This window comes from Monosiga brevicollis, genomic scaffold, assembly GCF_000002865.3.
Source record: "Monosiga brevicollis MX1 MONBRscaffold_20 genomic scaffold, whole genome shotgun sequence".
Lineage (NCBI taxonomy): Eukaryota > Choanoflagellata > Craspedida > Salpingoecidae > Monosiga > Monosiga brevicollis.
Genome location: NW_001865057.1, coordinates 247,122 through 268,499, shown reverse-complemented (window position 1 = coordinate 268,499; position 21,378 = coordinate 247,122). Strand labels below are relative to the sequence as shown.

At 54.5% G+C, this 21,378-nt stretch overlaps 6 protein-coding genes across 6 annotated transcripts; 3 read left to right on the top strand and 3 right to left on the bottom strand.

Moving 5' to 3' along the window:
- Positions 1-964: 964 nt before the first annotated feature.
- MONBRDRAFT_33502 (uncharacterized protein) lies at positions 965-6,069 on the bottom strand (the record flags this gene model as incomplete). Its single annotated transcript, XM_001747976.1, has 17 exons — positions 965-1,074; positions 1,276-1,357; positions 1,487-1,683; positions 1,954-2,030; positions 2,471-2,574; positions 2,693-2,959; positions 3,092-3,181; positions 3,307-3,395; positions 3,503-3,581; positions 3,707-3,793; positions 3,891-3,999; positions 4,101-4,158; positions 4,429-4,661; positions 4,798-4,929; positions 5,044-5,150; positions 5,379-5,717; positions 5,812-6,069. The coding sequence occupies 17 exons, from the start codon at positions 6,067-6,069 to the stop codon at positions 965-967; spliced, it is 2,418 nt and encodes an 805-aa protein (XP_001748028.1).
- An 843-nt stretch (positions 6,070-6,912) lies between these two features.
- Positions 6,913-8,695, top strand: MONBRDRAFT_10275 (uncharacterized protein; the record flags this gene model as incomplete). Its single annotated transcript, XM_001748053.1, has 4 exons — positions 6,913-6,994; positions 7,096-7,406; positions 7,843-7,900; positions 8,103-8,695. 4 exons carry the CDS (start codon positions 6,913-6,915, stop codon positions 8,693-8,695), a joined length of 1,044 nt encoding a protein of 347 aa, XP_001748105.1.
- Positions 8,696-8,928: 233 nt separating this feature from the next.
- On the bottom strand, positions 8,929-10,594 carry MONBRDRAFT_35367 (uncharacterized protein). Its single transcript, XM_001747975.1, has 6 exons — positions 10,356-10,594; positions 10,095-10,199; positions 9,900-9,980; positions 9,679-9,778; positions 9,488-9,587; positions 8,929-9,382 (listed from the first exon to the last, which is right to left on the bottom strand). Exons 1-6 carry the CDS (start codon positions 10,375-10,377, stop codon positions 9,188-9,190), a joined length of 603 nt encoding a protein of 200 aa, XP_001748027.1. The 5' UTR covers positions 10,378-10,594; the 3' UTR covers positions 8,929-9,187.
- Positions 10,595-11,173: 579 nt separating this feature from the next.
- Positions 11,174-13,132, top strand: MONBRDRAFT_10273 (uncharacterized protein; the record flags this gene model as incomplete). Its single annotated transcript, XM_001748052.1, has 3 exons — positions 11,174-11,531; positions 11,619-11,743; positions 11,978-13,132. 3 exons carry the CDS (start codon positions 11,174-11,176, stop codon positions 13,130-13,132), a joined length of 1,638 nt encoding a protein of 545 aa, XP_001748104.1.
- A 291-nt stretch (positions 13,133-13,423) lies between these two features.
- Positions 13,424-16,454, bottom strand: MONBRDRAFT_33500 (uncharacterized protein; the record flags this gene model as incomplete). Its single annotated transcript, XM_001747974.1, has 13 exons — positions 13,424-13,564; positions 13,766-13,921; positions 14,024-14,359; positions 14,439-14,551; positions 14,678-14,759; positions 14,881-15,020; positions 15,131-15,245; positions 15,343-15,436; positions 15,541-15,627; positions 15,715-15,898; positions 16,035-16,087; positions 16,162-16,248; positions 16,381-16,454. The coding sequence occupies 13 exons, from the start codon at positions 16,452-16,454 to the stop codon at positions 13,424-13,426; spliced, it is 1,662 nt and encodes a 553-aa protein (XP_001748026.1).
- Positions 16,455-18,069: 1,615 nt separating this feature from the next.
- Positions 18,070-20,906, top strand: MONBRDRAFT_27587 (uncharacterized protein; the record flags this gene model as incomplete). The annotated part of the gene is made up of 5 exons (XM_001748051.1): positions 18,070-18,258; positions 18,375-20,137; positions 20,262-20,316; positions 20,448-20,530; positions 20,660-20,906. The coding sequence occupies 5 exons, from the start codon at positions 18,070-18,072 to the stop codon at positions 20,904-20,906; spliced, it is 2,337 nt and encodes a 778-aa protein (XP_001748103.1).
- Positions 20,907-21,378: the final 472 nt, after the last annotated feature.

Here is a 21,378-nt window from a genome sequence, read left to right as displayed (position 1 = left end):
GTTCGACTTGCACTCCCCGCCGTGTCCTCATGCTGCTTGAGGGGATGTAGAGATGCGCCGAAAGCTCCAAGAATCAGGTGCCGAGGATGCTGTCCTGGCCCAGTTACGTGAGCAAGTCCTGCGTGTCCTTGATCGAGAGGTTGGTCCAGCTCCTTGCGAGCATCGATGCATAGACCCAGCTTACACTTGGCTGCATGACTTTTGTACCTGTCGCAGACGCCACGACGAAAACCCGACATTGATGGCAACGTGCTACTCATCAACGAGCTTATTCGTGAATACCTGGTGTACCAAGGCTACGAGAACGCCGAGCGTGTCCTTGTCGCTGGTTCGTGTCCCTGTCGCTGGCTTGCGCCGTTTCACCTAGTATACCGTCCCATCTCTGGTCTCTTGGCCGGCAGTCTGACCCAGTGGTGCCACTGGGTGCCAATTCCCGGTACAGAAAGCGGGCAGCCCGCGGAGCGCTTGCCGCGAGATTTCGTGGCCGATGAGCTCAAACTTGATGACCATGGATTGACCAAGCAGCTGTTTGTTCTGGCCGCCGTTCCTCCACACACACAGCTCCCCATTTTTTTTTCTTTTTTCCAATTGTCTTCACTTCGCTTCGCAGCTCATCTGCTGTGTGCTGACCTGCACCTTTAGGCCCCTTCTAGCCGTCTTGGTTGCGCAGTTGCGTGCTGGCAGCTTGCCGGTATTGTCCTCAGGCCCAACTACGGCCGGGACCCAGCATCGAGCTTAAAGGTTTTTTTTGTTCAAAGAGCACGACACGATCAAGCATGATCGTGTCGATCGTTGCCAGGCCATCAACAACAAGAAGAGTAGTTGTGTGAAAGAGTGATGACTACATGTAACAGACATTTTTAATTGACGCACAGCGCCCACATCCCAGTCTTCAAATTTCAAATCCCAAAGGTCCAGATCACCTCTCTTGCACTTCTTGCCTTGTACCGCCGACTCACGCGCGTCAAGTCGTAATGGGAAAGGCGTGACTCAGCATGCAAATGGTGGCAGCCAGTACAACTACCATGTCAAACAGGGACAGGTCGTTATGATCAATCCCAATCAATACGTATCCTACAACAGGCCACATCACCGTCGCAAATTGAGTGAGCTGCGCGCCACAAAAGGCGTGAAGCATGGGTCTCCTGCTTCCTCGCCAGTCAAGATCGGGCAAGCCTCAACTCTTTGCGAATCCCCCGCCCTCATCACGTCGGAATCACCCTGTTTGATCACCGAGTTTAACCAGCAATGTTTCATTCACTCGTTACTACCCACCGCAGAGGACTCCGGTCAGAATTCGGCCCTTGTCGTCGTTCTTGAGCCACTGTAGCCAGCCACGAAGTTGCCGCTGCATGCTCTGGCAGGATCCAGCGAGATAGGGTTCAAAACACAGACGAAAACGAATCAGCCAGCACCACGGCGAGCAAGCTCAAGGAAGCCCGTTGATTAGCTCAGAACATGCTCGTGCGGCACACTTCCAACTCACCAGCGCCTGCTCACGCTGCTGCAGCAGCTGGCGATCTATGGCTTGAATCTCCTCACTGCTTGGCACGGGCAAATCTTCACGCAAGCGCTGCTCGTGTGCCAGACCACGTAAGGTAAAAGAGGGATGGGCGCTGTGGATCTCAGAACGGCAGGTGGGACACCGCTGTCGCCGCTCCAGCAGCTCCAGGATGCAGGTTCCTACGCACGCCGAAGAATGTGCCTGTGTCGTCAGCGTCCCCAGGTGACACTTTCCCGCAGAGTTGAAGAGGTTAAAGCAAAGTGGCAAAGCTACTTGCCACAGAAAGCGTGCCCGCAGTCCGTCTCGCAAGCGGCTGCCAAGGTATCCTATTTGCGATTTCACCAGCCCCGAAGGAGTTTGTGAGCGAGCAGTCTTGCTGTTTTTCCCCTTCTCCCGCAGAGCGCATTGACCGCCACATCCTTGACCTCTTCAGTCCATGCGCCACATACCAGGCAGATGCTGCATCGCAAGTGGTCCGATGCGCTTTCTGAGGCCATGTTGGCTGCCATCCCACTCATCAATCGCCCTCTTTGCGAGTTACACAAGAGGAAGAAAAATTCTTACAAACAAGCTTTTGCAACAACAAGGTTAATTTTGTCTTACAATGTGGGCACAGGGTCAAATACATTATGGTTGAGGGCACCACGTCACAGACGCGTTGGAGATGGCAAGCATCATTACGTAGGGAGGGTCGTTGACTCGGGTCAAGCTCAGTGCTCAACATCAATCTCCGTCGTGGTTGAGCCCTGTGAAGCTTCTGACGCATCGTGCTTGCCCGACGCTGGCGCGGGGGGGTTTGCAACATCGGGAGCAGCGTGACTCTGTGTGTTCCCATCCGACGCTGCCGGGGTGCGAATCAGCCCCAACTTTTGCGCCACGCGACGCATCAGGCCCTCAAGTTGCGTAAGGGGTACGCGCTGGACTTGAGTCAAGTCACTGGCGGCCAAAGACCCCGCCCGAACGCACTCGAGACTGCAAGTGGCACAGGCAAAGTGCCCCACCAGCTCGTCACGCTCGGCATCGACATGACTCCACGCATCATCCGGGTCCTTGGGAATCGGCTTTTGCGACTAATGCATTCAAGCAAACAAGAAAAAGAAAGAAAAAAGGGGGGAAAAAAAGAAAAAAAAGGTGCGGGTGAGTGGTTCATTCAACTCACAGCAGGCAACGCCGCAGGCCAGCACGCACCCAAAGAAAAGATGCAAAACAAATGCGCCGACAGCGACCGCAGGTGATCGCGGTGGTGGCAAGCTTGGCCCGCATCCGCATTTTCATGTTCATCTTGCTGGCCGTTGATCCACCACTGTGTAAAGACATGGGCTTGGCCATGGTTGCAAATGCTGAGCCATTAGCATGGGCCCCAGTTGCCTCCGCATTCACCTTGTCTGTGCGGGTGTCGAGCAAGTCTGGCCGTGCCACTAACAAATCGTCCAGGTCTGTGCTCTTTGTGACTCCCTACGCCAGTATGCCACACATGCACAAATCCGCGCATGACGTGCATTGTGGATTTTCATGAGCACCCATCAGACCGTTTCAAGCCACGAGCCGACGAAAGCAAGCAGCGCATGATGCCGGGCCCAAGCCTACAATCTGTTCGAGCAGTTGTCGATTCTTCTTTTCGCTGGCGCGCATGTGCTGCAGCAAGGGCAGCACCTTTTGAAGCACGGCTTGTTGAGACTGCGATACAGTAAGATAGGCAAACAGCAGCCAAGACTTGGAGTTAGGGCCAAAGCATGAAGATGCGTGCCCCAACATGCTGCGCGCACGCGCAAAAGGGTGTAAGAGTGAAGATGACCACTGACCTCCTTTTGAGCAATCTCGCAGAGAAGCTTTTCCTGATCGATGGAGACCGGTCGCCGCTGCGCATGGTAGTCTTGCATGGCCTTAAAGCCTGTTTGCCATGAAGCGGGTCAGGGCAAAATCGGATGAGGTCTCGCAAGTACACAGGGGTGGGCCACCTCCAGTTTTCCTCTGCCGAGCCCCGCTCCCTGGACGCACCAAAGGGCAGCCAGTCGGGGGAGGCAAAGTTGACGGCCTCGCCGCAGTTGAAGCCGTTGCTGAAGCCGCCATGATACGACTACCGCCGAGCCGCGAAAAAGACACCAAAGCAGCATGAAGGTGAGACAGAGGGGCTTGATGGCATGGAATACAAGCACGGCAAGCAAGGCGCCTTGAGGCACAGCATGAAACTCTCTTGCTCACCTGGGGAAAAGTGACAATGAAATCCCTGGGCTCTTGCACGCAGGTAGTGATCAACACACCATCCTCTGCTAGTTTGCCGGGAGACAGCTTTCTCAGTGCAGAGCCACGGTGAGCGGAGAGCATGTGAGTGATGAGATGCGGCAAGCCCAGCGCCGGCTTCCTCACCAAACGCCTGGATACATACCTGGGTGACAATATCATGCAGCAAGTGGGGGTTGTGGGCAAAAGCGTTGGGCAGCCGTCGCCGAAAGGAAGCTTCAAACTGCCGCGCGTGTGACGATGGACAGCCATACCTGCGTGCCAACCAGCATGAGTTTTAATGTTGTTGGGCAATACCCAGCTGGAGCACACAAGAGAAACCACTGCCAGAGACCAAGTTGACAGCATGACTAACCAGCGTTTGCCGGCGCCAAAGTGCATGTAGTTGATTGAGTAGAGGTAGTTGTCTTCAACTGCAAGCCCAAGGGTTTAAGGACAGATTCGAGTTAGAGCAGAGCAAAGCCCCCTCAAAAGGAAAAAAGATGACGTCGCAGCCAGTGTCCACGATGCCGCAGGCGGGTACGTTACCATGCCAACAGAAGGAAGAGAAAAGCATGCCGACGTAAAGCCACGGCATGGAAATGCCTTGCACGTGATCAAAAGGCGCAAGCACCAGGGCACGGTGAGGATCAAATGTTGAGGACACTTTACCAAGCCCATCCGCGTCAAACCGAAGAACTGACCAGAGATACCATCAGCGTGTTTTAGCACGGATTCTGGCAAGCCAGGCAGCACGTTGAGATTCCAGCCGAATTTGGAGTAGGGCTCGTCAAACGCCGTGGGAAACCCAGAACCATGTGTTGTCACATCAATGTCACTGCCATATAGCACGCTCACATGGCGTTGCCCCTCGACAATTCGCCAGTAGTCTCGTTCAATCTCCGCCGGCGTGGGGTCATGATCGGGATACCAGGCCCTGTAACCAGACAACGGTTGGGAATGACAAAAGCAGCCCATTGAGAGGAAAACATCGACCGTCAGAATCTTCTCCAAACAGCAGAAAGAAGGGACTATGACTCGACTGGGTCAAACTCGGGTGGCATGATACTCACGCTTTGAAACTGTCAGCAACTCGGCGAAAGCCCCCGAGCGAGTACTGCTGGCCATATCCAAAGCCAAAGTCGTCGTTTGTGTCAGCAGGTTCATCGCGTGCGGCACTCATCAGATTGGCGCGCTCCTCCTCGCTGCGTTGAGCAGATTATGCGTATCGGCTTGAGACAGCGCGAAGCGCTGGGGTGACAAACAGGCAGCAAATAACGTCGCAATCTCTTCATCTGCTTGCCTGCATTTGCACATACCTCAGGAGCGCAAATGTGACCAGGTACTTGTAATAAATGGCTTGGAGGCGCACGGGGTCATGGGCCGCAAGCAGTGGTACTTTGAGGTGCGCTGCAACTTCCTCCCACTACACACGTGCACCATTTTCGCGACCGATGCAAGTGGTGAGCACGAAGAATAGAGGCTGCCCAAAGCTTGTTTTTTTCATAGCCAACACAGTATGGGGCCATCGGATTCTTTGATACTCTGCCTCGGCTCCATCGCAGCTTGCTAACTAAGTCAGTCATGTCCGATGCGGCTGCTTTGTGCACCACCTTGGAAGGAAAAAAAACCAAACAGATACACATGCTCTTACCAAGTTTTGTTCCCCGACAGTGTCACAGCCTCCGAGGTCTTCCACGACATGATAGAGCACTTCAAGATCAATCTCAAAACCAGCAATGGCTGGCCATGGAGCAATGACAACGTTCTCGCCTGCCAGGTGGCGTTGCAGAGCGCGTATAAAGATGTTGGGCTGGTCGCGGTCATACAGCAAATGGGTGCGCTGAACTCGCGTTGTAAACTTGAAGGCTGCATCTGCCAACGGGAAAGGGGGGTCCCACCCCTCTGGAGGAATGATTTTGCAGATGCCAAAGCCCTCGGCCTCGGGCCGAATCTGCTCAATATATTGAAGCGGCTGCGCAAACTCTTCAATCTACTCCGGCGTGGCATGATGTCAGGCAGTAAAGCAAGCATGGCAAAAGGACAGTTGGCCGCGGGCAAGCTTTTTGATGTCAGGCACGACGTACGGTTGGACGGAAGACGGGGCAATGGACCACGCCAGGGTGCACCGAGGGCGGCTCCGCCTTGGCTTGGGCCTGGACAGCAGGGCCTGCTGACTCGGTCAAAGGAGAGGCAGAGGTGGCGGTGACATCCTCCTGCTTGATGCTATTTGGAGCCTTGGAATCTTCTGTAGCCTGTGATGGTGTATTCAACTGCACGGCTGCCGCATTCCTCTGCGGCACCTCTTCGGGCTCCAGCTTGGGCCGCTTCGCCGCGGCATCCATGGTGCTCTCAACCTCCAATGCACGAGCAGGCAACCGCCCATGATCGGTCACCAACATATCAGATCCATCAAGCCCAGCACCCGAGGTCGCCATCCCATCGGCGTCATCAAATGCTTGGATCCCCTACCCTTTCATGCGCCATTCATCGAGCGCGCACGCACTCAGAGAGAGAGAGTCAGAGACCGAGAGAGAGATTGAGACAGATTGAAATTAAGAGAGACAGATTGAAATTAAGAGAGCGTGAGCGAAATAGTTAAGATTAGGCGTTGTTGTTATAAAAACGAGGGAACCTCAGCCACGACCAAAAGTAAGCGAAATATTTCAAGTCACGAACCTTACTGAAAGCTACAACTTCTTCCTGAAGGCGGCTTTCACACGCACCGTTAACCTTGACACCAACGACAACAAGAGCAACTCGAGAGCGTTTTCGATTTTCATGTGGGCAACGTGGTGGCAAGCGGCTCCACACACACACCAGCCATTCCCACACAAATTACCTTCAACCGCCCACACTCACCGGATGCACGAGCTGCAAGGTGTACTAAGGTGTAACAAGCTCATAACAGCAAAAACAAAATAAAAAATCTTCTTTGAACCTTTTGTTTTCGCTCCTCAAAAAAAAGACAACGGTCAAACGACTCGGCGAATCACGGCACGCACGGACGGACGGACGGACGCCTGGTCTTGGATGCGTGGCGTAAGCTCGTCTTTCAGCGCGGTTTCGTGGGTCGAAGACCGCCCATGGCGGCAGTCCTGGGTCTTTGTTAGCCACTGTGAAAGTGTGCTGGGCCCGTATTGGTTCGTCCAAGCACCAATCTTCTGTGGACTTTGATCACCGCGAACATGGAGACGGCATCGTTGCACGATGTGTCGACGCAAGAGCAAAATGCCCTTCTCACCCTTGCCCTCATCTCCATCGGATACAGTGAGTGTGCGCCCCCTCTCACATGCCTGCACCGGTACCAAATCGATCTGTCAGCATCTCTTTGACCACGTTGTGGCCTTTGCCCCGGTCCGGCTCTGCAGATCCGGGAACAGGGGCTCCGCGTCGCCTGAAGTTGCGCACCGGTCCCGCACGCAGCTTTATCGAAACCATTCCATCCCCCTCCTACAGCCTCTTTCCGACCACATTCGATGCGCCTCGGCCAGCCAGCTCAACCATTTACCTCAAGGCCAGCAACATCGAGGGTCGACATGATGGTCGTGAGCGCGTCAGCCGCAACTTGCGCCGTGAGTGGCGTGACTTTCTCACCTGCCTCGGTCGCTTGGCAAGCGGAGCCCAACCGTGTCCATGTCAATCCGCCGCCAGCAATGAGTGCGAATGCAACACTGTAGCGGTACGTCTCGCCGGTGTGGGTGTGAGCTGCTGTTCTTCCTTCAGCCTATTTGCGCAAGGACCAAGAGCTTGATAGAAGCGTCGTGCTTGGCAAAGGCGGCTCACAGAGTGAAGATCCAGGGAGCGGGGAGGGCAAAACAATAAGGCAACAGGAGAACAGGGCCAACAAGTGGAGCAGAGAAAGAGGCAACAGCAGAGATGGAGCACAGACAGGTTGATGGCGAGGAAGGTGGAAACAGCCAACATCTCCCACTCCCGCTCGGCGCGTGCGATGGAAGCGATGGGGAGTGAAGATATGGGTAGCAAGTCGTGATCAGGAGCTGGCCTTTTTTGTTTGGGTTGACTGCTTCCTTCTCAAGTCTTGTCTAATGCTTCTTTGTGTGCCCTGACCATTGTGCTTGACACATGTGCGTATGTGTCTGTTTGTGTGTGCGTAGCTATGCCAGCATCTTCGATCCATGTTCTTGAGCTTGCCCGAGTGGCGCACCATTGCCGGTGAGCAGACCCCAACATGCTGCTTGCGCTCAATGCGCACCCGCGTGCTCTGTTTCCGTTGTGCATGCTCAAGTCTTCATTGATGTTCCTTATTGCGCGCTTTTTTTTTTTTTCTTTTTTTTTCGCGCGCGCGTGCCGTTGGGTTGATGTCATTGGGTGAGACTGCTCGCCGAGGCTCATGGTTGTTTCGGATGCTTCGTAGCCTACGACAATGCCAAAGACATCAAACTCCACCTGCGAGGGATGCTGGACATTAGCGACCGGTTCACGGCCGATCCGAATGACCATACCTTTGACGCCACGCTGGAAGTGGTCAGCTGTCAGCTCAACAAGCACGGCTTGCGGCTGATTCGGAGTGGGTTACGCTTCACGGTTGAGCGGTTGGACCAAGGGACCGGCGAGTGGGCACCTGTCCCCAACCCGCCACGGAGTGAAGGCGTCCCCAACCTACCACGGAGTGGAGGCGTCTCCAATCCACCACGGAGTGAAGGCGTCCCCCACCCGCCACGAAGTGAAGGCGTCCCCAACCTACCACGGAGTGAAGGCGTCTCCAATCCACCACGGAGTGAAGGCGTTCCTCAGCCCAAACGGATGAAGATCTTGGCCCATGTTGACCAAACTGGAGAGCAGCGGGCTGAAGCCTCAGATCAACCTGTAGAGTTTTGTGCGGCATCACCCCAAGAACAAGAGTGGGCTGACGAGGAACTTGGTGTCATGTTTCCCCCAAAATCCGACGATACGATAGCCTATGAGACGATGCACCTCCTTGATCAATCACGAGGGCGAAGGGCATGAGTGACCCATCCTATCTGGCATTTGATATTATAATAATCATAACATGAGCCTTTGCCTGCACCCAATTTATACAACATGCCGTCTAGCATTCGGATCACTGTCTTTCTGCGCATGAGCAATGTCAAGCCACGACAACCGCGGGTCCGTCCGTTGCAAGGAAACACTTGTTTCGAAGAGACAACACAGCTATGAAGGACCGGGCTGCTGAAGGTGCAGGTTCTTACCAACAAAGGTAGGGCCAAAAAACAATTGAATTTTTCAAAAGAGGGCGCTCGAAAGGAAAGGAAAGGAGAACAACCAGTACCAGAATACGATTGGAAAAAAAAAAAAAAAAAACTGCCAAATCTAGCCAAGAAGGAAGGAAAACATCGATGAAAACTCACACAACACATGAACACATGCACGTCTGCGATAAATGTGCTTCGGGCTCTGCCCTACGCCAAGCCACGACAAGCCAGACATCCTTCTAATCGTCAGATGGACTTCAAGGAACTAGCAACAGCCGCCGCCAGAGCTGACAGGCTTGCCAAGAGTCACGGGAATCTTTGAATTACCCTTGCCCGCATTGACGGTCTCTGCACCTAGGCAGTCCTCGGCAAGGTTCAGAAAAGCCTTGCTTACGTTGTCGGCAGTTTTGGCGCTAACGACCACGTGAGCCAATCGATGGCGCGATGCAAACTCGGTTGCCTAAAATGATTACAGCAAGACGTGCGGTAACGCCCGTGGTGAGCTTGAAAGTCCAACAGAGGCGACCAGCGACTTGCGCCGAGATTGCCAAATTGAAAAACGTACAATATCCAATGCATCGTCCGACTTTTTGATGTCGGCCTTGTTGCCTACCACAATGCACTTGATATCGGAGCGCGCCGACTTTTTGACATCTTCATACCACCTAAGCGTCTCGAAACAAAAAGCCGCGGTCAGTGTACATCGAGGGTGGGCCAGGGGGTTGGACAGCCGTGGCTCAAGGAGAATCAACGCACCGTGACAAACTTTGGGCTGATACCACATCTGTCAGATCATACACAAAAATGATGCCGTGCGCTCCACGATAATAGGATTGGGTAATGCTCTGAAACCGCTCTGAGAAGATGCCAGAGATTGCAATCCATATCGTGAGATGAGAGATGAAGCCTTGGGTTAGCACATGACCGTTTGAGGCCAAAGCCTCAAGCAGGCAGGCTAGGAAGCCTGTAGAACCAACCTTGGCCAGCAGTATCCCACACTTGAATTTTGACCTGCTTTCCTTTCATCTCGACCGTTCGAAAGAAAAAGTCGACGCCAACTAAACGAGGAAAAAAGGTCCAAAAAAAAAAAAGGATTGATGCGAGGTGAGTCGGAATCAGACTGAAAACCGAAAGAGGAGGTCAGTTGACCGTGCAGCACATGGTGATCGTACTGGTGGGGCCATGAAACTCTGGGAAGATGCCGTTGGCAAACCGTTGAATGATGCTTGACTTGCCAACCTGGCTGTCACCAACGGCACAGAGCTTGACAAGGTAATCTGAAACATGGTGTACATATGAGTGTGTGCAGATGACAGAGCTACATCTCAGTTGGTTGAAAGCACAAAGTACAAAGAGGGATTTGACCATGCACTGGGCACCGGTGTTCGACTTGACAACACCAATGCCTGCTGCTGACTCCAAAGGCAACGCACCATAATCGTTGTCAAAACTCATGGTCACTGGTCTTTGACGAGCCGCTTTGCACGACGGTGGGTTTCTAGCCAAGCCCAGGCAACCCACAGCTCTCCACTGCACGCAACCAAATGCCAAGAGGCCCTGCCGTCCAAGTCAGAGGAAAAAAGAAACACAGATGTCGTCGTCGCCACGCCTGTGCTGAGGATAAATCCGCCTGATTGTTGTCGAACGCGTCCAAGCGTCAAAAAAAAAAAAATGCGGTTGAAAGGCGTTGACAACACCAACTTTGAATAATGCGACAGAAACTCGTGGCGGATGCCTGAAGGTCGCCCAATAGCAGCGTCATCAAGTCCAAAATTAGCGACAAAAAATACAAACCGACAACAAGGCAAAACGGACACAGATGCTTTGGAGCCAATCTCCCCTCCCCCCGGCAATCGCAGGCAGCAACGCGGGCAACCCATGTCTCGCAAGTGCCGGACAACCTACACATCCCAGGCTCTGAATACTCTAACGTACAAGCACCAAGACAACGCCTCGGATCTCGCTGCCTCGGATCCGCTTCCCGCTGCCCTTTTTGGTTAGTCCCAGCGCGCGGCGTGCCAATACGCTACATGTGCATCGATTGCCAACCTGTCAAATTGTCTGACGTTCTCAACGCATGTTTACAACAGAGTCTGACATGACAGAGAGAGAGAGAGAGAAAATGAGAGAGAGAGAGTTTGAGAGAGATGAATTGAGAGAAGTCAAGAGCAAAGACACAAAGGAAAAGTACAACTACCACAGAGAGAGAGAGAGAGAGAGTTTTTGATGCACGCAGAGTGACCAAGCAAGGATGGCAATGGCAGTGTGTCGAGGTCGACTGCTGTCGGTGGCGACAGTGCTGCTGGTCGTGGCCATGGCGGGGCCAGGCGTTGCAGGCATGTCAGGGCAGCAGTTGCAGACTTTGACCAATGCAGCCATTGCGGCCAAGCAATCGGTGTTGGCGCTGCCTGAGGGCCGCATTGAGTTTGGTAGCGTTGAGTACATGATTCAAGGCGCGCGCGATCTGACCATCGTCGGTGCCGTGGACGCGGCGGGCATTCCGCTCACCGAGCTCTGGTTTGCCTTTCCGGGCGCCGTGCACCTTTACAACTGCTTCAATTTCACCTTATCCAACGTCATCATTGATTTCGAATCCACCTACGCCCAAGGTGGGTGCGATCCCATGCTCAAATAGAAGTATGATGTTACCCGAAGTGACTTGTGCGCTGACTTGAGCTTGCCAATTCACTTGTCAGGATCCGTCACGAGCTGGGACGAGGACAATGGCCGGTGGTTCATTGCCGGGTTTAACACCCTCATGATGATGCCTGATCCCAACCTGGAGCCATTTTTTGCCCCACCCTACAACGACTCTATCAAGGTCTGTTTAGCCCCGCCATGTGCTGCCCATCCGGCCCGAGCACGTTCCCACACTCCTATTTGGTCTCCTCTGTCTGACACGCTCCTTTCTTCTCTCTCTCTCTCTCTCTCTCTCTCTCTCTCTCTCTCTCTCTCTCTCTCTCTCTCTCTCTCTCTCTCTCTCTCTCTCTCTCTCTCTCTCTCTCTCTCTCTCTCTCTCTCTCTCTCTCTCTCTCTCTCTCTGACGCTCCCTTAGGTAGCATTCTGGGACGCTAACAAAACCATGATTCGAAACGCAACTTTCACGGACGGTATCAATATTTTCATGGAAGGCAGCACCGCTATGGGGCCCACCTCCCCCTTTACAGTGTTGTATAACATCTCCGTTAACACAAACATTTTCGGGCGCATTCCGGCCTGGACCGAGCCACCCATGGTCACGGTCATGCCTCGCGGCGGGCAGCACTCGCTCCTTGTTCTCAATACTTCCGCCAGCCTCTTTGACAACGTACACATCTACGGTGGTAGCTCCATGGGAATCGTCGAGTCGGGCGGATATGGCCCAGCCAACACATTTTACAAGCTCAACATGACACGCCGGGCCCTTGTCAACGAGAACGGCACCGTCGACCGCCTCTTGGCCATCAATGCCGACGGCTTTCATTCCACCTCCAATCAGCACGCCGGCGCGCTAATCCAGTCCACCATCTCTTTCACCGGTGACGACCTCATCAACTACTGCAGTGCCATGCTGGTGGTACTGGCCAGCCCCAGCGTGACCGAAACGACTGCTACGCTGGCCATTCTCGACAACGCGCGACTGCTCGAAATCATGAGGCCGGGTCAGCGTATCACCTTCTTTCACCTCAACTCGGAAGCTTACCAAGCGCAAGCCGAAATTGTGGGCATTGCCGAGTCGCAGGACCCCGACTGGCTGCAACGCGCTGCCAACGTTCGCCAAACCCTGACCAACCCACCTTACAACGCAGACTTTACACGCTCCATCTTCAGCAACCCAGGTCCCGTGTATGCCGTGAACGTAACTGTCACCGCCGGTAACCTTAGCAATGTCCAGGAGTACTGGTCTACAGCCCACATGGACCCCTATGCCAACATCAACCCACACTTGACCCAAAGTCACCTCCATGACAGCTATTCGCGCATGCTCATGCTCAAGAGCTCGGGCGCCATGGTTGATAACAATGTTTTTGAACGTGCGGGTGGCGTTCATCTCGGCCCTGAACAGGAGTGGCTCGAGGGTGATCCCGGCCAAACGAACGTGACGTTTGTTCACAACACCATCATTAACGGCGGTACCAATGAAACCGCCATTCAGCTGCAGCCTTGTCTGACCATCAATAAAGCCAATATTATCATGGCTGATAATCAGATTGAGCTCACCAACGAGTAAAGCTTTGGCTTTCGTGCTTTGAGGGCATACGAATCAACATCAAAACAATCGGCCATCTTCGGTCTTGCTTTGATTGATTGAAGAAACAAAAACATACTTGCATCTTGCTCTCCTCCGTCGTTTGAATAGTCGACACGTTGAGCTGCCCGCCTAGATCAAATCTTTCGATCTGGTCCAACGCCATCCATCTGATTCGTTGATGTGGGAAGCACAAATCAGGAGCTGCTCAGATATTTTTGGGTCCACAGTTGATCAAAGGTATGTGTGGGCAGAAAACTCGAGGGATCAATTTCAAAATGTCTGAGCGCGCAGGATAAACAGGGAGCCTTCCTCGCGCTTGACCCATTGGATGAGCATGAGAATGGCATTAATGGCCGCCGGCTTGGCCGTGAGGGGATCGAATGAGGCATAGAGCTCGAAACTTGATGTGAGCTATCGAATCGGTGACACATGTCCGAATGCACGGGCGACATGAGGTTCGAATCACCAGAACATAAAAAACAAAACCAGAAAAGAAAAAAAATTCTCGAAAATCGCCAAAAAAAGCGCCCAGAAACACAACACAACAAAACAACAACAAACAGCACAATAAAACGAACTCAGTTTCGTGATTCCAAGCAAGCAGATACGTACCCAGCCGAGGGTAATTTCGTCGGATTGGGCATGGTACATAATTTGCAACGGCACGGCTCCCGAGTGCATAAAGTGATGAACGTGTTGGTAATTGCGTTGCAATCGTCGGGCGTGCTTCAACATGGTATAAGGGCCAATCAGCTGTGGTGATGTGAACTATTGAAACAGGAGCAGATGGATGGCATGGTCAGTTGGAGTTGAGGAGTTTCAGGGCCTTTCCAGAGCATCCTCGCTCGCCGAAAAGGAGTCCCCTCTTACCTGTGCGGTGCTCTTGTTCTTGTAAATGAAGTGGCGCAATTGCGGTACACCAACGACGGCTGTAGCCAGCCAGCAATTTAGAATTGGTGAGAACGACGTATTATAGCCAGCTGGGTTAGGGCAGAGGGGCAGATGGGCATTTAGGCATGCGCGTGTGCTGGGCGTACATGGCTCATAGTCTTGGCGCTGGAGTGCCGTCTCAATGTCATCCAAGCAGCCCTGACTGCTCATCATGCGCAGCATGGTAGCTCGGGCTTCAGACAACACGTAAAACGCCTCGGCCTGCGTGCTGATCAGAAACAAGCACGTCCTTGACTCACTGTCAATATATGAAACCTGGATCGCGCACACAACAGGTCAGGGCGCATGCACAGTATATTCATCGTCCCCATGCAACAGGGCAAGGTGGGCTCACGTGGGCATGCAGAAAGCCACCACTGTGAAATTTGGGCAAGCAAATGGGCATCCAATTTTCAGCCTCCTTGAACGTGCCAGAAGCGGCAACCATATTCATAAGCAACAGCAAGTCTAAATGGCCAAGCACCATGCAAAAATAAGAGTCATGTGAAATGAGCAAGCAAATGGCGTATTCATATGATGCCGCCACAATCATGACGCAAACACAATGCCACACGTGAGCGCAGGGTAATAAACCTTGTGGTGGCAAGCTATGGCGCTTGTTGCGCACTAAGGTGACGAGTTGGTTGTCGGCTACCAGGACGGCAAACAGCAATTCCTGCTCACGGCCACCGATAGAGTCAAGCCGGACCAGCGTTTGCACATGTGAAGGTCGGGGCAGCCGAGGTGGACCCGGTTTTAGATTCAGGGGCATGCACGGGGGCAGAGGTGTTTCTAACCTTGCAGCGCTGTGCATTGATGATGCCGCCAATTTTGTCACGATGAGCTTGGGGCATGCGCAGACACTTGATAGCCGAGAGGAAAAACGAGGGGTCATCGGTCATTCGATCGATGAGACTGTCCGTAAACTTTTCCGTGCCTGGTCCAGGTTCAGATGAGAATGAACAGAAGGAGAATAAGCGCATTGCTCGTGTCAAACTGTGGGCAACTAGTCAAAGACGGAGAATCACGATTATCAAGGCAACGCACCCCCTAGCACGTCGCGTAGATCAAAGCTAGCCTTATTCTCAAAGAGACGCTGCAATTGGGTGAGGGTCAGCGAGGACAAGATCTGGTTGTAGACATATGTCAACTGCACCGCCAGCTGGGGATGGGTGGGGTCGGGTTCGGTTGGCCAGTGAGTGCACGAACGGCCGAGACATCATCCCATCCGTGCTCAGCATGGGCAACAAGCTACGGACATGTGTATGGGATTCGCCCGTGCGGGAGATCATGACGAGATAGAGGGGCCCGCGTTGCAAAAAGACAAAGATTTGCTGACCAGCGCGGAACCATCTGATGAACAGTCCATTTGTTCCCAGCGAAGCAGGCGCAAGAGGGCTGTTAATTCACGGCAAGGCATATTGTTGGGTCAAATTGGGGGCGGGCAAGGGTCCCACCTCAGTTCGTCCCGATCGTTCTCCACAAAGGAGACCAGGGCGGACATGACACCCATCAAGGTGACGTGTTGCTCCTCATGGCCATGGCTGTTGGTTGGAAAGTGGTCATGAGCACGAGCATGCGCACGGCGTCGCGCTGACGTTGGATGGTTGGCGGGGTAGTAAACTCCTCACCGGGTGTAAATGGGTTTGCCGGCATTGCTGAGGATGAAGACGTGCTTGTCGTGATCCTTCCAGCTGACGTCGTGACCGGCTTCGGCGTTTGAGCTTTCAGAGGCAGCCGCGGGAGCAGCCCCTAGGCTACTGGTCCCTTCCGTACTGGACAGATGAAGACGTTGGCGCGAAGCTTCTAGGCGTGCTGCGTTTAGGGCACGGCAGCACAAAAAAAAAAAGTCAAAAAGAAAGAAAAAAATGCCGACAATTGAGTTGTCAAGTCACCGTCCTGGAGGATCGGGGCGGTCCAACCCCAACCAAGGAGCCAAAGGCGCGCCTACCAGCTTCGCTGGGTGCTTGCTCGTCGGCAACATCTTCGGTTGCCTGTGGGCCTCTGCACAAACACCAAGCGTGGCAAGGTCAACAGTGGCGGTTGCAGCCACGGAGAAGGCGCCAAGAAAGACCCACCGGCCGACGTGATGAATGCTGAGATCATGAAGCTCGTCATAGTCATCCAGGGGCTGCGAGTCTTCGGCAAACATGGCGCTGGCCTCCCTAAGTTGGTTTGAGCGATGATGGCATGTGCGGATGTGCGGATGTGCGCGGTACCAGAAGCAGGTGAGGCCGAGATCAGCTGCGGTTGAGGAGGGTGAGAGTTGGCGGTGGTGGGGCGGGTGTTGGACGTACGTGCCCCCAGGCGTAGTGAGGGGTTCCTCGAGCTCGTCACCATTATCAGATTTTGTCGCAGCGGGCTGAGCCATGGCGTTGGTGGAAGGCAATGCTGGCCGCCACTGAAGCAGCCGAGCTGGGCAGCGCTTTTTGATTCGCGGGTGCTGTGCTGATCGTCGCCGGCACGATCTTGTCCTCTGCTTTGGATTGGAAAATACCAACAGGCAAACAGGCAGAGCGTCCTGCCTCCCGCTTACGACCACTGATCACCCGTTTCACCCGTCACACTCCAGTGAGCACCCCCGGACAACAGTGGGGAGGTTTGTAGCTTGTGGAGGTCACCACAACCATTCGCGCTCAAAAAAAAAAAAAAAAAACATTCAGCGCCAGCAGCCGGCGAGTCTGCGTCAGGACTGGCTGAGTCTGCAGCGTTTTGTCTTACATTGAAAGTGTGTCCTGAGCACACATTGAATAAAACGGAACCTTTGCTTGAAAGCAAAATAAAGAAACACAGCTTGCCGCTACCAAACCATCATGGGCGATGCTACCAAGTGTGACTCGCTGCTCGCCCCTCGTTTTCACCGGGTAACAAAAGAACAAAAAGAACAAAAGAAACGCGCTGTGGGAGTGTAGTGTGTGGTGGGCCATCCACCTCTCTGCAAGTGCAGCTGGTTTGCGCAGCGTCTCTGTCTTCGCTTTGATTTCAGTCCCAACCAGGGGTGCTGATCTCAGCGCTTTGTGAGTGTCTCTTTCTCTTTGTCTCTCTTGCGGTCTGTCTCTCGATTGGGTCTCGGTCGCTCAGGTCGGCGAGCGCGAACACTGGCCGAGCTGCCGCTGCCGTTGCCGCTGGCCTGCTGGGCGGCCATCCATGCGACTCCTGGACCTGCTCTCGCTTGATTTGGTCAACTGCCCAGGGATAAGGGAGGGGAGAGGGTGGTCATTGGTCTGGCTGGGTCCAGTGTCGTGTGTTGTCTTTCTGTTGTTTGTGTTGTCGTGCTTGATTGAGTCAAGTCAGCGTTGGTCGCTCCTGGCAGCCCCAGCCACGGCTTTGTGCAGGCTTGGAAGAGTGCACCGCTGCGTGAGAGTAAGAGGGCCCGAGGGGAAAGGAGAAAGTGGGAGGGAGAGCGATGGTGAGAGCGATGGTGAGAGAGATGGTGAGAGTGGGAGTGCGTGGGCGCATAGGATGAGATAGCGACGGAGCGTGGGGGTGTGAGCGCGCGCGAGAGAGGGCGAGAGAAGCCGGGAGACGTGGTTTAGGGTCAGGTCTGCCTTGTTATAAGCGGGCAGCAGCAGCCGTGGTGGTGGTGGTGGTGGTGGTGGGGTTGTTGTTTTTGGAAGTGTCGTGTCAAGTTCTCGCTCATGGTGCTTTTGAATCTCAGCTTGCTGGCTGGCTCATCCCGAGCTTGCTGGTTCTGATGCTTTTCCATAGACCAGATCAGGTCAAGCTGTGGGAGAGGCTCACGCGCCGAGCGCGAGAGCCATCCTTGATGTGCTGTTGACTGTTTTACAGTCACTTGTTTTTTTTTTTCGCTTCGCGTTCTCCCCGCGGGAGACGCGTTGCACCGGCTGGGCCGGCCGGGTATCGTGCGAGTTATTCTCTCGCAACCATCATCTTCAACAACCTTCGCTGCCAAATTCTTGCTCGTGCTTTCTGTAATACACTACGCGACAGCGCCTGGCTCCACATACAGGGCACAACCGAACACCATGGCGTACGACCCCAACCATGAGGATAAGCTGGATCATGAATCCGCCATGCGGATGGTAGATTTCATCACCACTGATCTGCACGGCTACGACGGCCAAGCCGTAGAAACCGAGACCTCACAGGGAGCGAGCGGGGGTGCTGCTCCTACTGCCGGCTTGGCAGCCACCTCCAGTGCCAGCGCGAATAATGTGAGTTTCTTTCTTCACAGCCCTCGCGTACTTGCACACGCGTTTTGTGTTGTTTGTCTGAGACTGTGAGCTCACGTCTATTTTTTGCAACGCTGCCCTGCCTACCTTTAATGTAGGGAACCTACGTGCCCGGGGACAAGGGAATGGGCACACGCGTGCCGCCAGAAGCCGTCGGCGCGGCCAATCCCGGCAGTGGCCGCCCCCCACCCTTACTGCAACGACCGGGCAACTTGTTGAAGGACCTGTATCGGGAGGAGCGCTTCAGCTTCTTGGAATACGACAGCCCCCCTGATGCATGGGCCAGCTCGTCACTGGGCCACGACGCTGAGCCCAATGCCAGCGCCGGTGCTGGCCACGTGTATGATTGGTCGCACTCATTGCCTGCCTCAGCCATTCCATTACACGCGGAGGAATACTTTGCCATGCGTCCACCAGGCAGTGCTAACGACGTCGAGGCTGTGCCCAGCCCGACCTTGCCCAATGCCAATGCCAAGACCAGCAGTAGCCAAGCCGCTCAAAACGCGGCAGCCTCAGCCCGCACGCTGCAACGCGTCGCTTCGGCCGTGGTCAGTCTTCTGGAGACGTCTGCCAATCATCCGGAGGTTTACCAACAGCAGCAGCTGTATGACGGCTACGTCAGCTTTCTGTCCGTGGCCAAGTACATCCCGGATTGTCCTGACCTCAACACGCTGCGATTGGCCGTCAACACGTCCACCCTGCTCCGCGTGCGCCCCGATAAGCTCGCCGTGCGCCTTCGGGCCAACGAGGATCCCAGCATGGAGTCGGCCGCTGCCGCTGCTGAGAACGCTGCTGCCCTCAGTCAACAATTTGCTGGCATGACAATGCATCCGGGCGCCCCGCCCACCACAGTCTCCAGCGCAACTGGTGGCGCTGGTTTCAACAAGGGCCACATGAATTACCCGCCACCCTCTGCCCCACCGCTGGGCATGGGCACGGCTGGTGAAGTGACCGACACTTTCCGGGGTCACATGCGCCGAGGCAGCGCTGGCGGGTACGAGACAGCTACTGCCGATGGTGGCGCTGGTTCAGGCAACGCCTTTGAATTTTACCAAAACATGCGCTCCTGGTCCAACCCAGTCGGAGAGCCCGGTGCTCCCAACGACGTGGACATGCGTTATCTCTCTCTCCAAAACCCCATGCATATGCGCCGCCAGCAAGGCAAGAGCGGGGCTGGTCGTGTCCCAGGTGGGGCAGGTGGTAACGGCCCCATGGGGAGCATGGTGGGCATGGGCCCCGGAGGGCCCGGTGGTATGGGTGGACCGGGTGTCGGGGGCGCACCTCCGTCGCCTGGACCCGGTGGCATGGGCGCTGCGGGCCGCGGGCACGCCAACTATCCGCATGCAGGCAATGCAATGGGTCCTGGTGGTCGTGGGGCGCGCGATGTTCGCAACGCTGTCTCAGCCTCTTCCCCCGGTTCGCCAGGACTGGGCGCCACCAGTAACAATGTCTTGTTTACCGACTCCTTTGGTCAAAAGTACATGTTGACGCCCGTGGGCGCGCAAGGGCGTGGTGCCTCGCTGCACGACCGGCGCATGCAGTCGAATCAACAAGCTTTCAAGCAACGTTTTATGAATGCACAGGGCGTGAACAGTGCCGATGCAAACGTTCCACGGACCCTGTCCAGCCCGCAATTGCTGCTTGAAGCCAATGTCACAGCAGCTGGGATGGAGAGCCCGCAAGGCTCCCCACTGCTCCGTGCGGGCATGGGGGAGACGGGCCCCGTGGCGCGGCGCAAGCCCAAGGTGTGGGCCGAGCAGATGGCCGACGAGGGCATTGTGCCTACCGATCGCGATCTCTGGTGCTTTATGAAACAGATCCGCCTGCACAAGTATACTCGCCTCTTTCTCGGCAAATCTCTGTATGTCCTTCCTGGGCGCGTGCTTCTTTCCGATTTATCTGTTTCCGTCGGCGCTACGCCTGTCCGCACTTGTCTCACACAACCCTGCTCTGCCCAACTTGGGTTTTTTTTTGGTAATCGTCAGCACTGAGATGCGCCAGCTCACTGACGACGACCTTCGCATCTTGGGCCTAACGGAGGTGAGTTCTCAAGCCTGGTATTATTCTATCTCGGTGCACGCACTGCTACGAGCTGGATCTTCACTTTTGTCGACCCCTGCTCATGAATTGCTGATGGTCAACGACCACACGCTCTTGTGTGAACGCTGCAGGGTGCGCGCCGCAAATTGATAACGGAGCTCTTTATGATCCCTGATAAGGCCAAGACGTTTCCTCGTAACCTTCACAAGTCTCGGTAGGTATCTCATCCCAGAGAGTGGACTGTATGTGTGTTGCTGGTCCCCAAGCTGCTGTTTCTGCAATGATATGCTCACGACGTGATACGCATTGGTGCTCATCACGGGTGGGACATTTCTTTTTTTAGGTACGACAAGCTCAACGAGGCCATTCGTAGCGGCACGGCCCCGTTCATTCCGCCGGAGGAGCCGGGCCGCGTGCCGCCCAGCCATCAACGCCAACAGGCTATTTTGCAAGCCGAGCTTGCTCACAAGAGTGACTCTGAGGATGATGGAGATGAGAACGAGGAGGGCGAGTCCATGGCCAATGAGGAGCCTCAAGCTGCGTCCCCGAAGCAGACGGCCGAGCTGACTTCATCCAACGAAGCGTATTGAGTAATGCAAGAGGCGGGAGACCCAAACTTTACACACTTCGTCCACTACGTGCAGGCTTGTGCCGTTTCGCAAAACGTGACGGTTCCCTCTATGTGTGTTTACGTCTTGTTACGACACGAGCTATGCTAGGTTGCTCTTCTGTTTCCCCCCTCTTTCTCTCTCTCTCTCTTTTTATCGTTTGGGGATTCATCCTCCTTCCTTTCTTCTCTCGCTTGCTTCTCTTCTTGATCCCTCCATGTGTCCTTTCTTCAGCTGTCCTTTTGATTTGGCTTTCCTGGTTCTGTTGCTTCTGCTAGCCTTTTTTTTTTTTTTTTTCATGCATGGTGTGTTTGTGAGCGCCGCCACGCGATGACTCTCACCCCTGCCCCCAAGCGTTTTTTGCCTTGCAACGATCCGCCACCGCACCGCGTGGCGTGGTTGTTGACCCAAGACCTTGGGGGCGCGTCGGTGTGAGCCATGCACTTTGCAAGTC

Bases quoted from the DNA above. Each gene is read 5' to 3' on its own strand.
- MONBRDRAFT_35367 (XM_001747975.1), bottom strand. From the start codon at position 10,377: ATGAGTTTTGACAACGATTATG. The intron at 9,981-10,094 runs GTACGATCACCA...TTCCTCGTTTAG, and splicing joins AGAGTTTCATGGCCCCACCA to TTGGCGTCGACTTTTTCTTT. The intron at 9,383-9,487 runs GTACGTTTTTCA...TAATCATTTTAG, and splicing joins CGGACGATGCATTGGATATT to GCAACCGAGTTTGCATCGCG.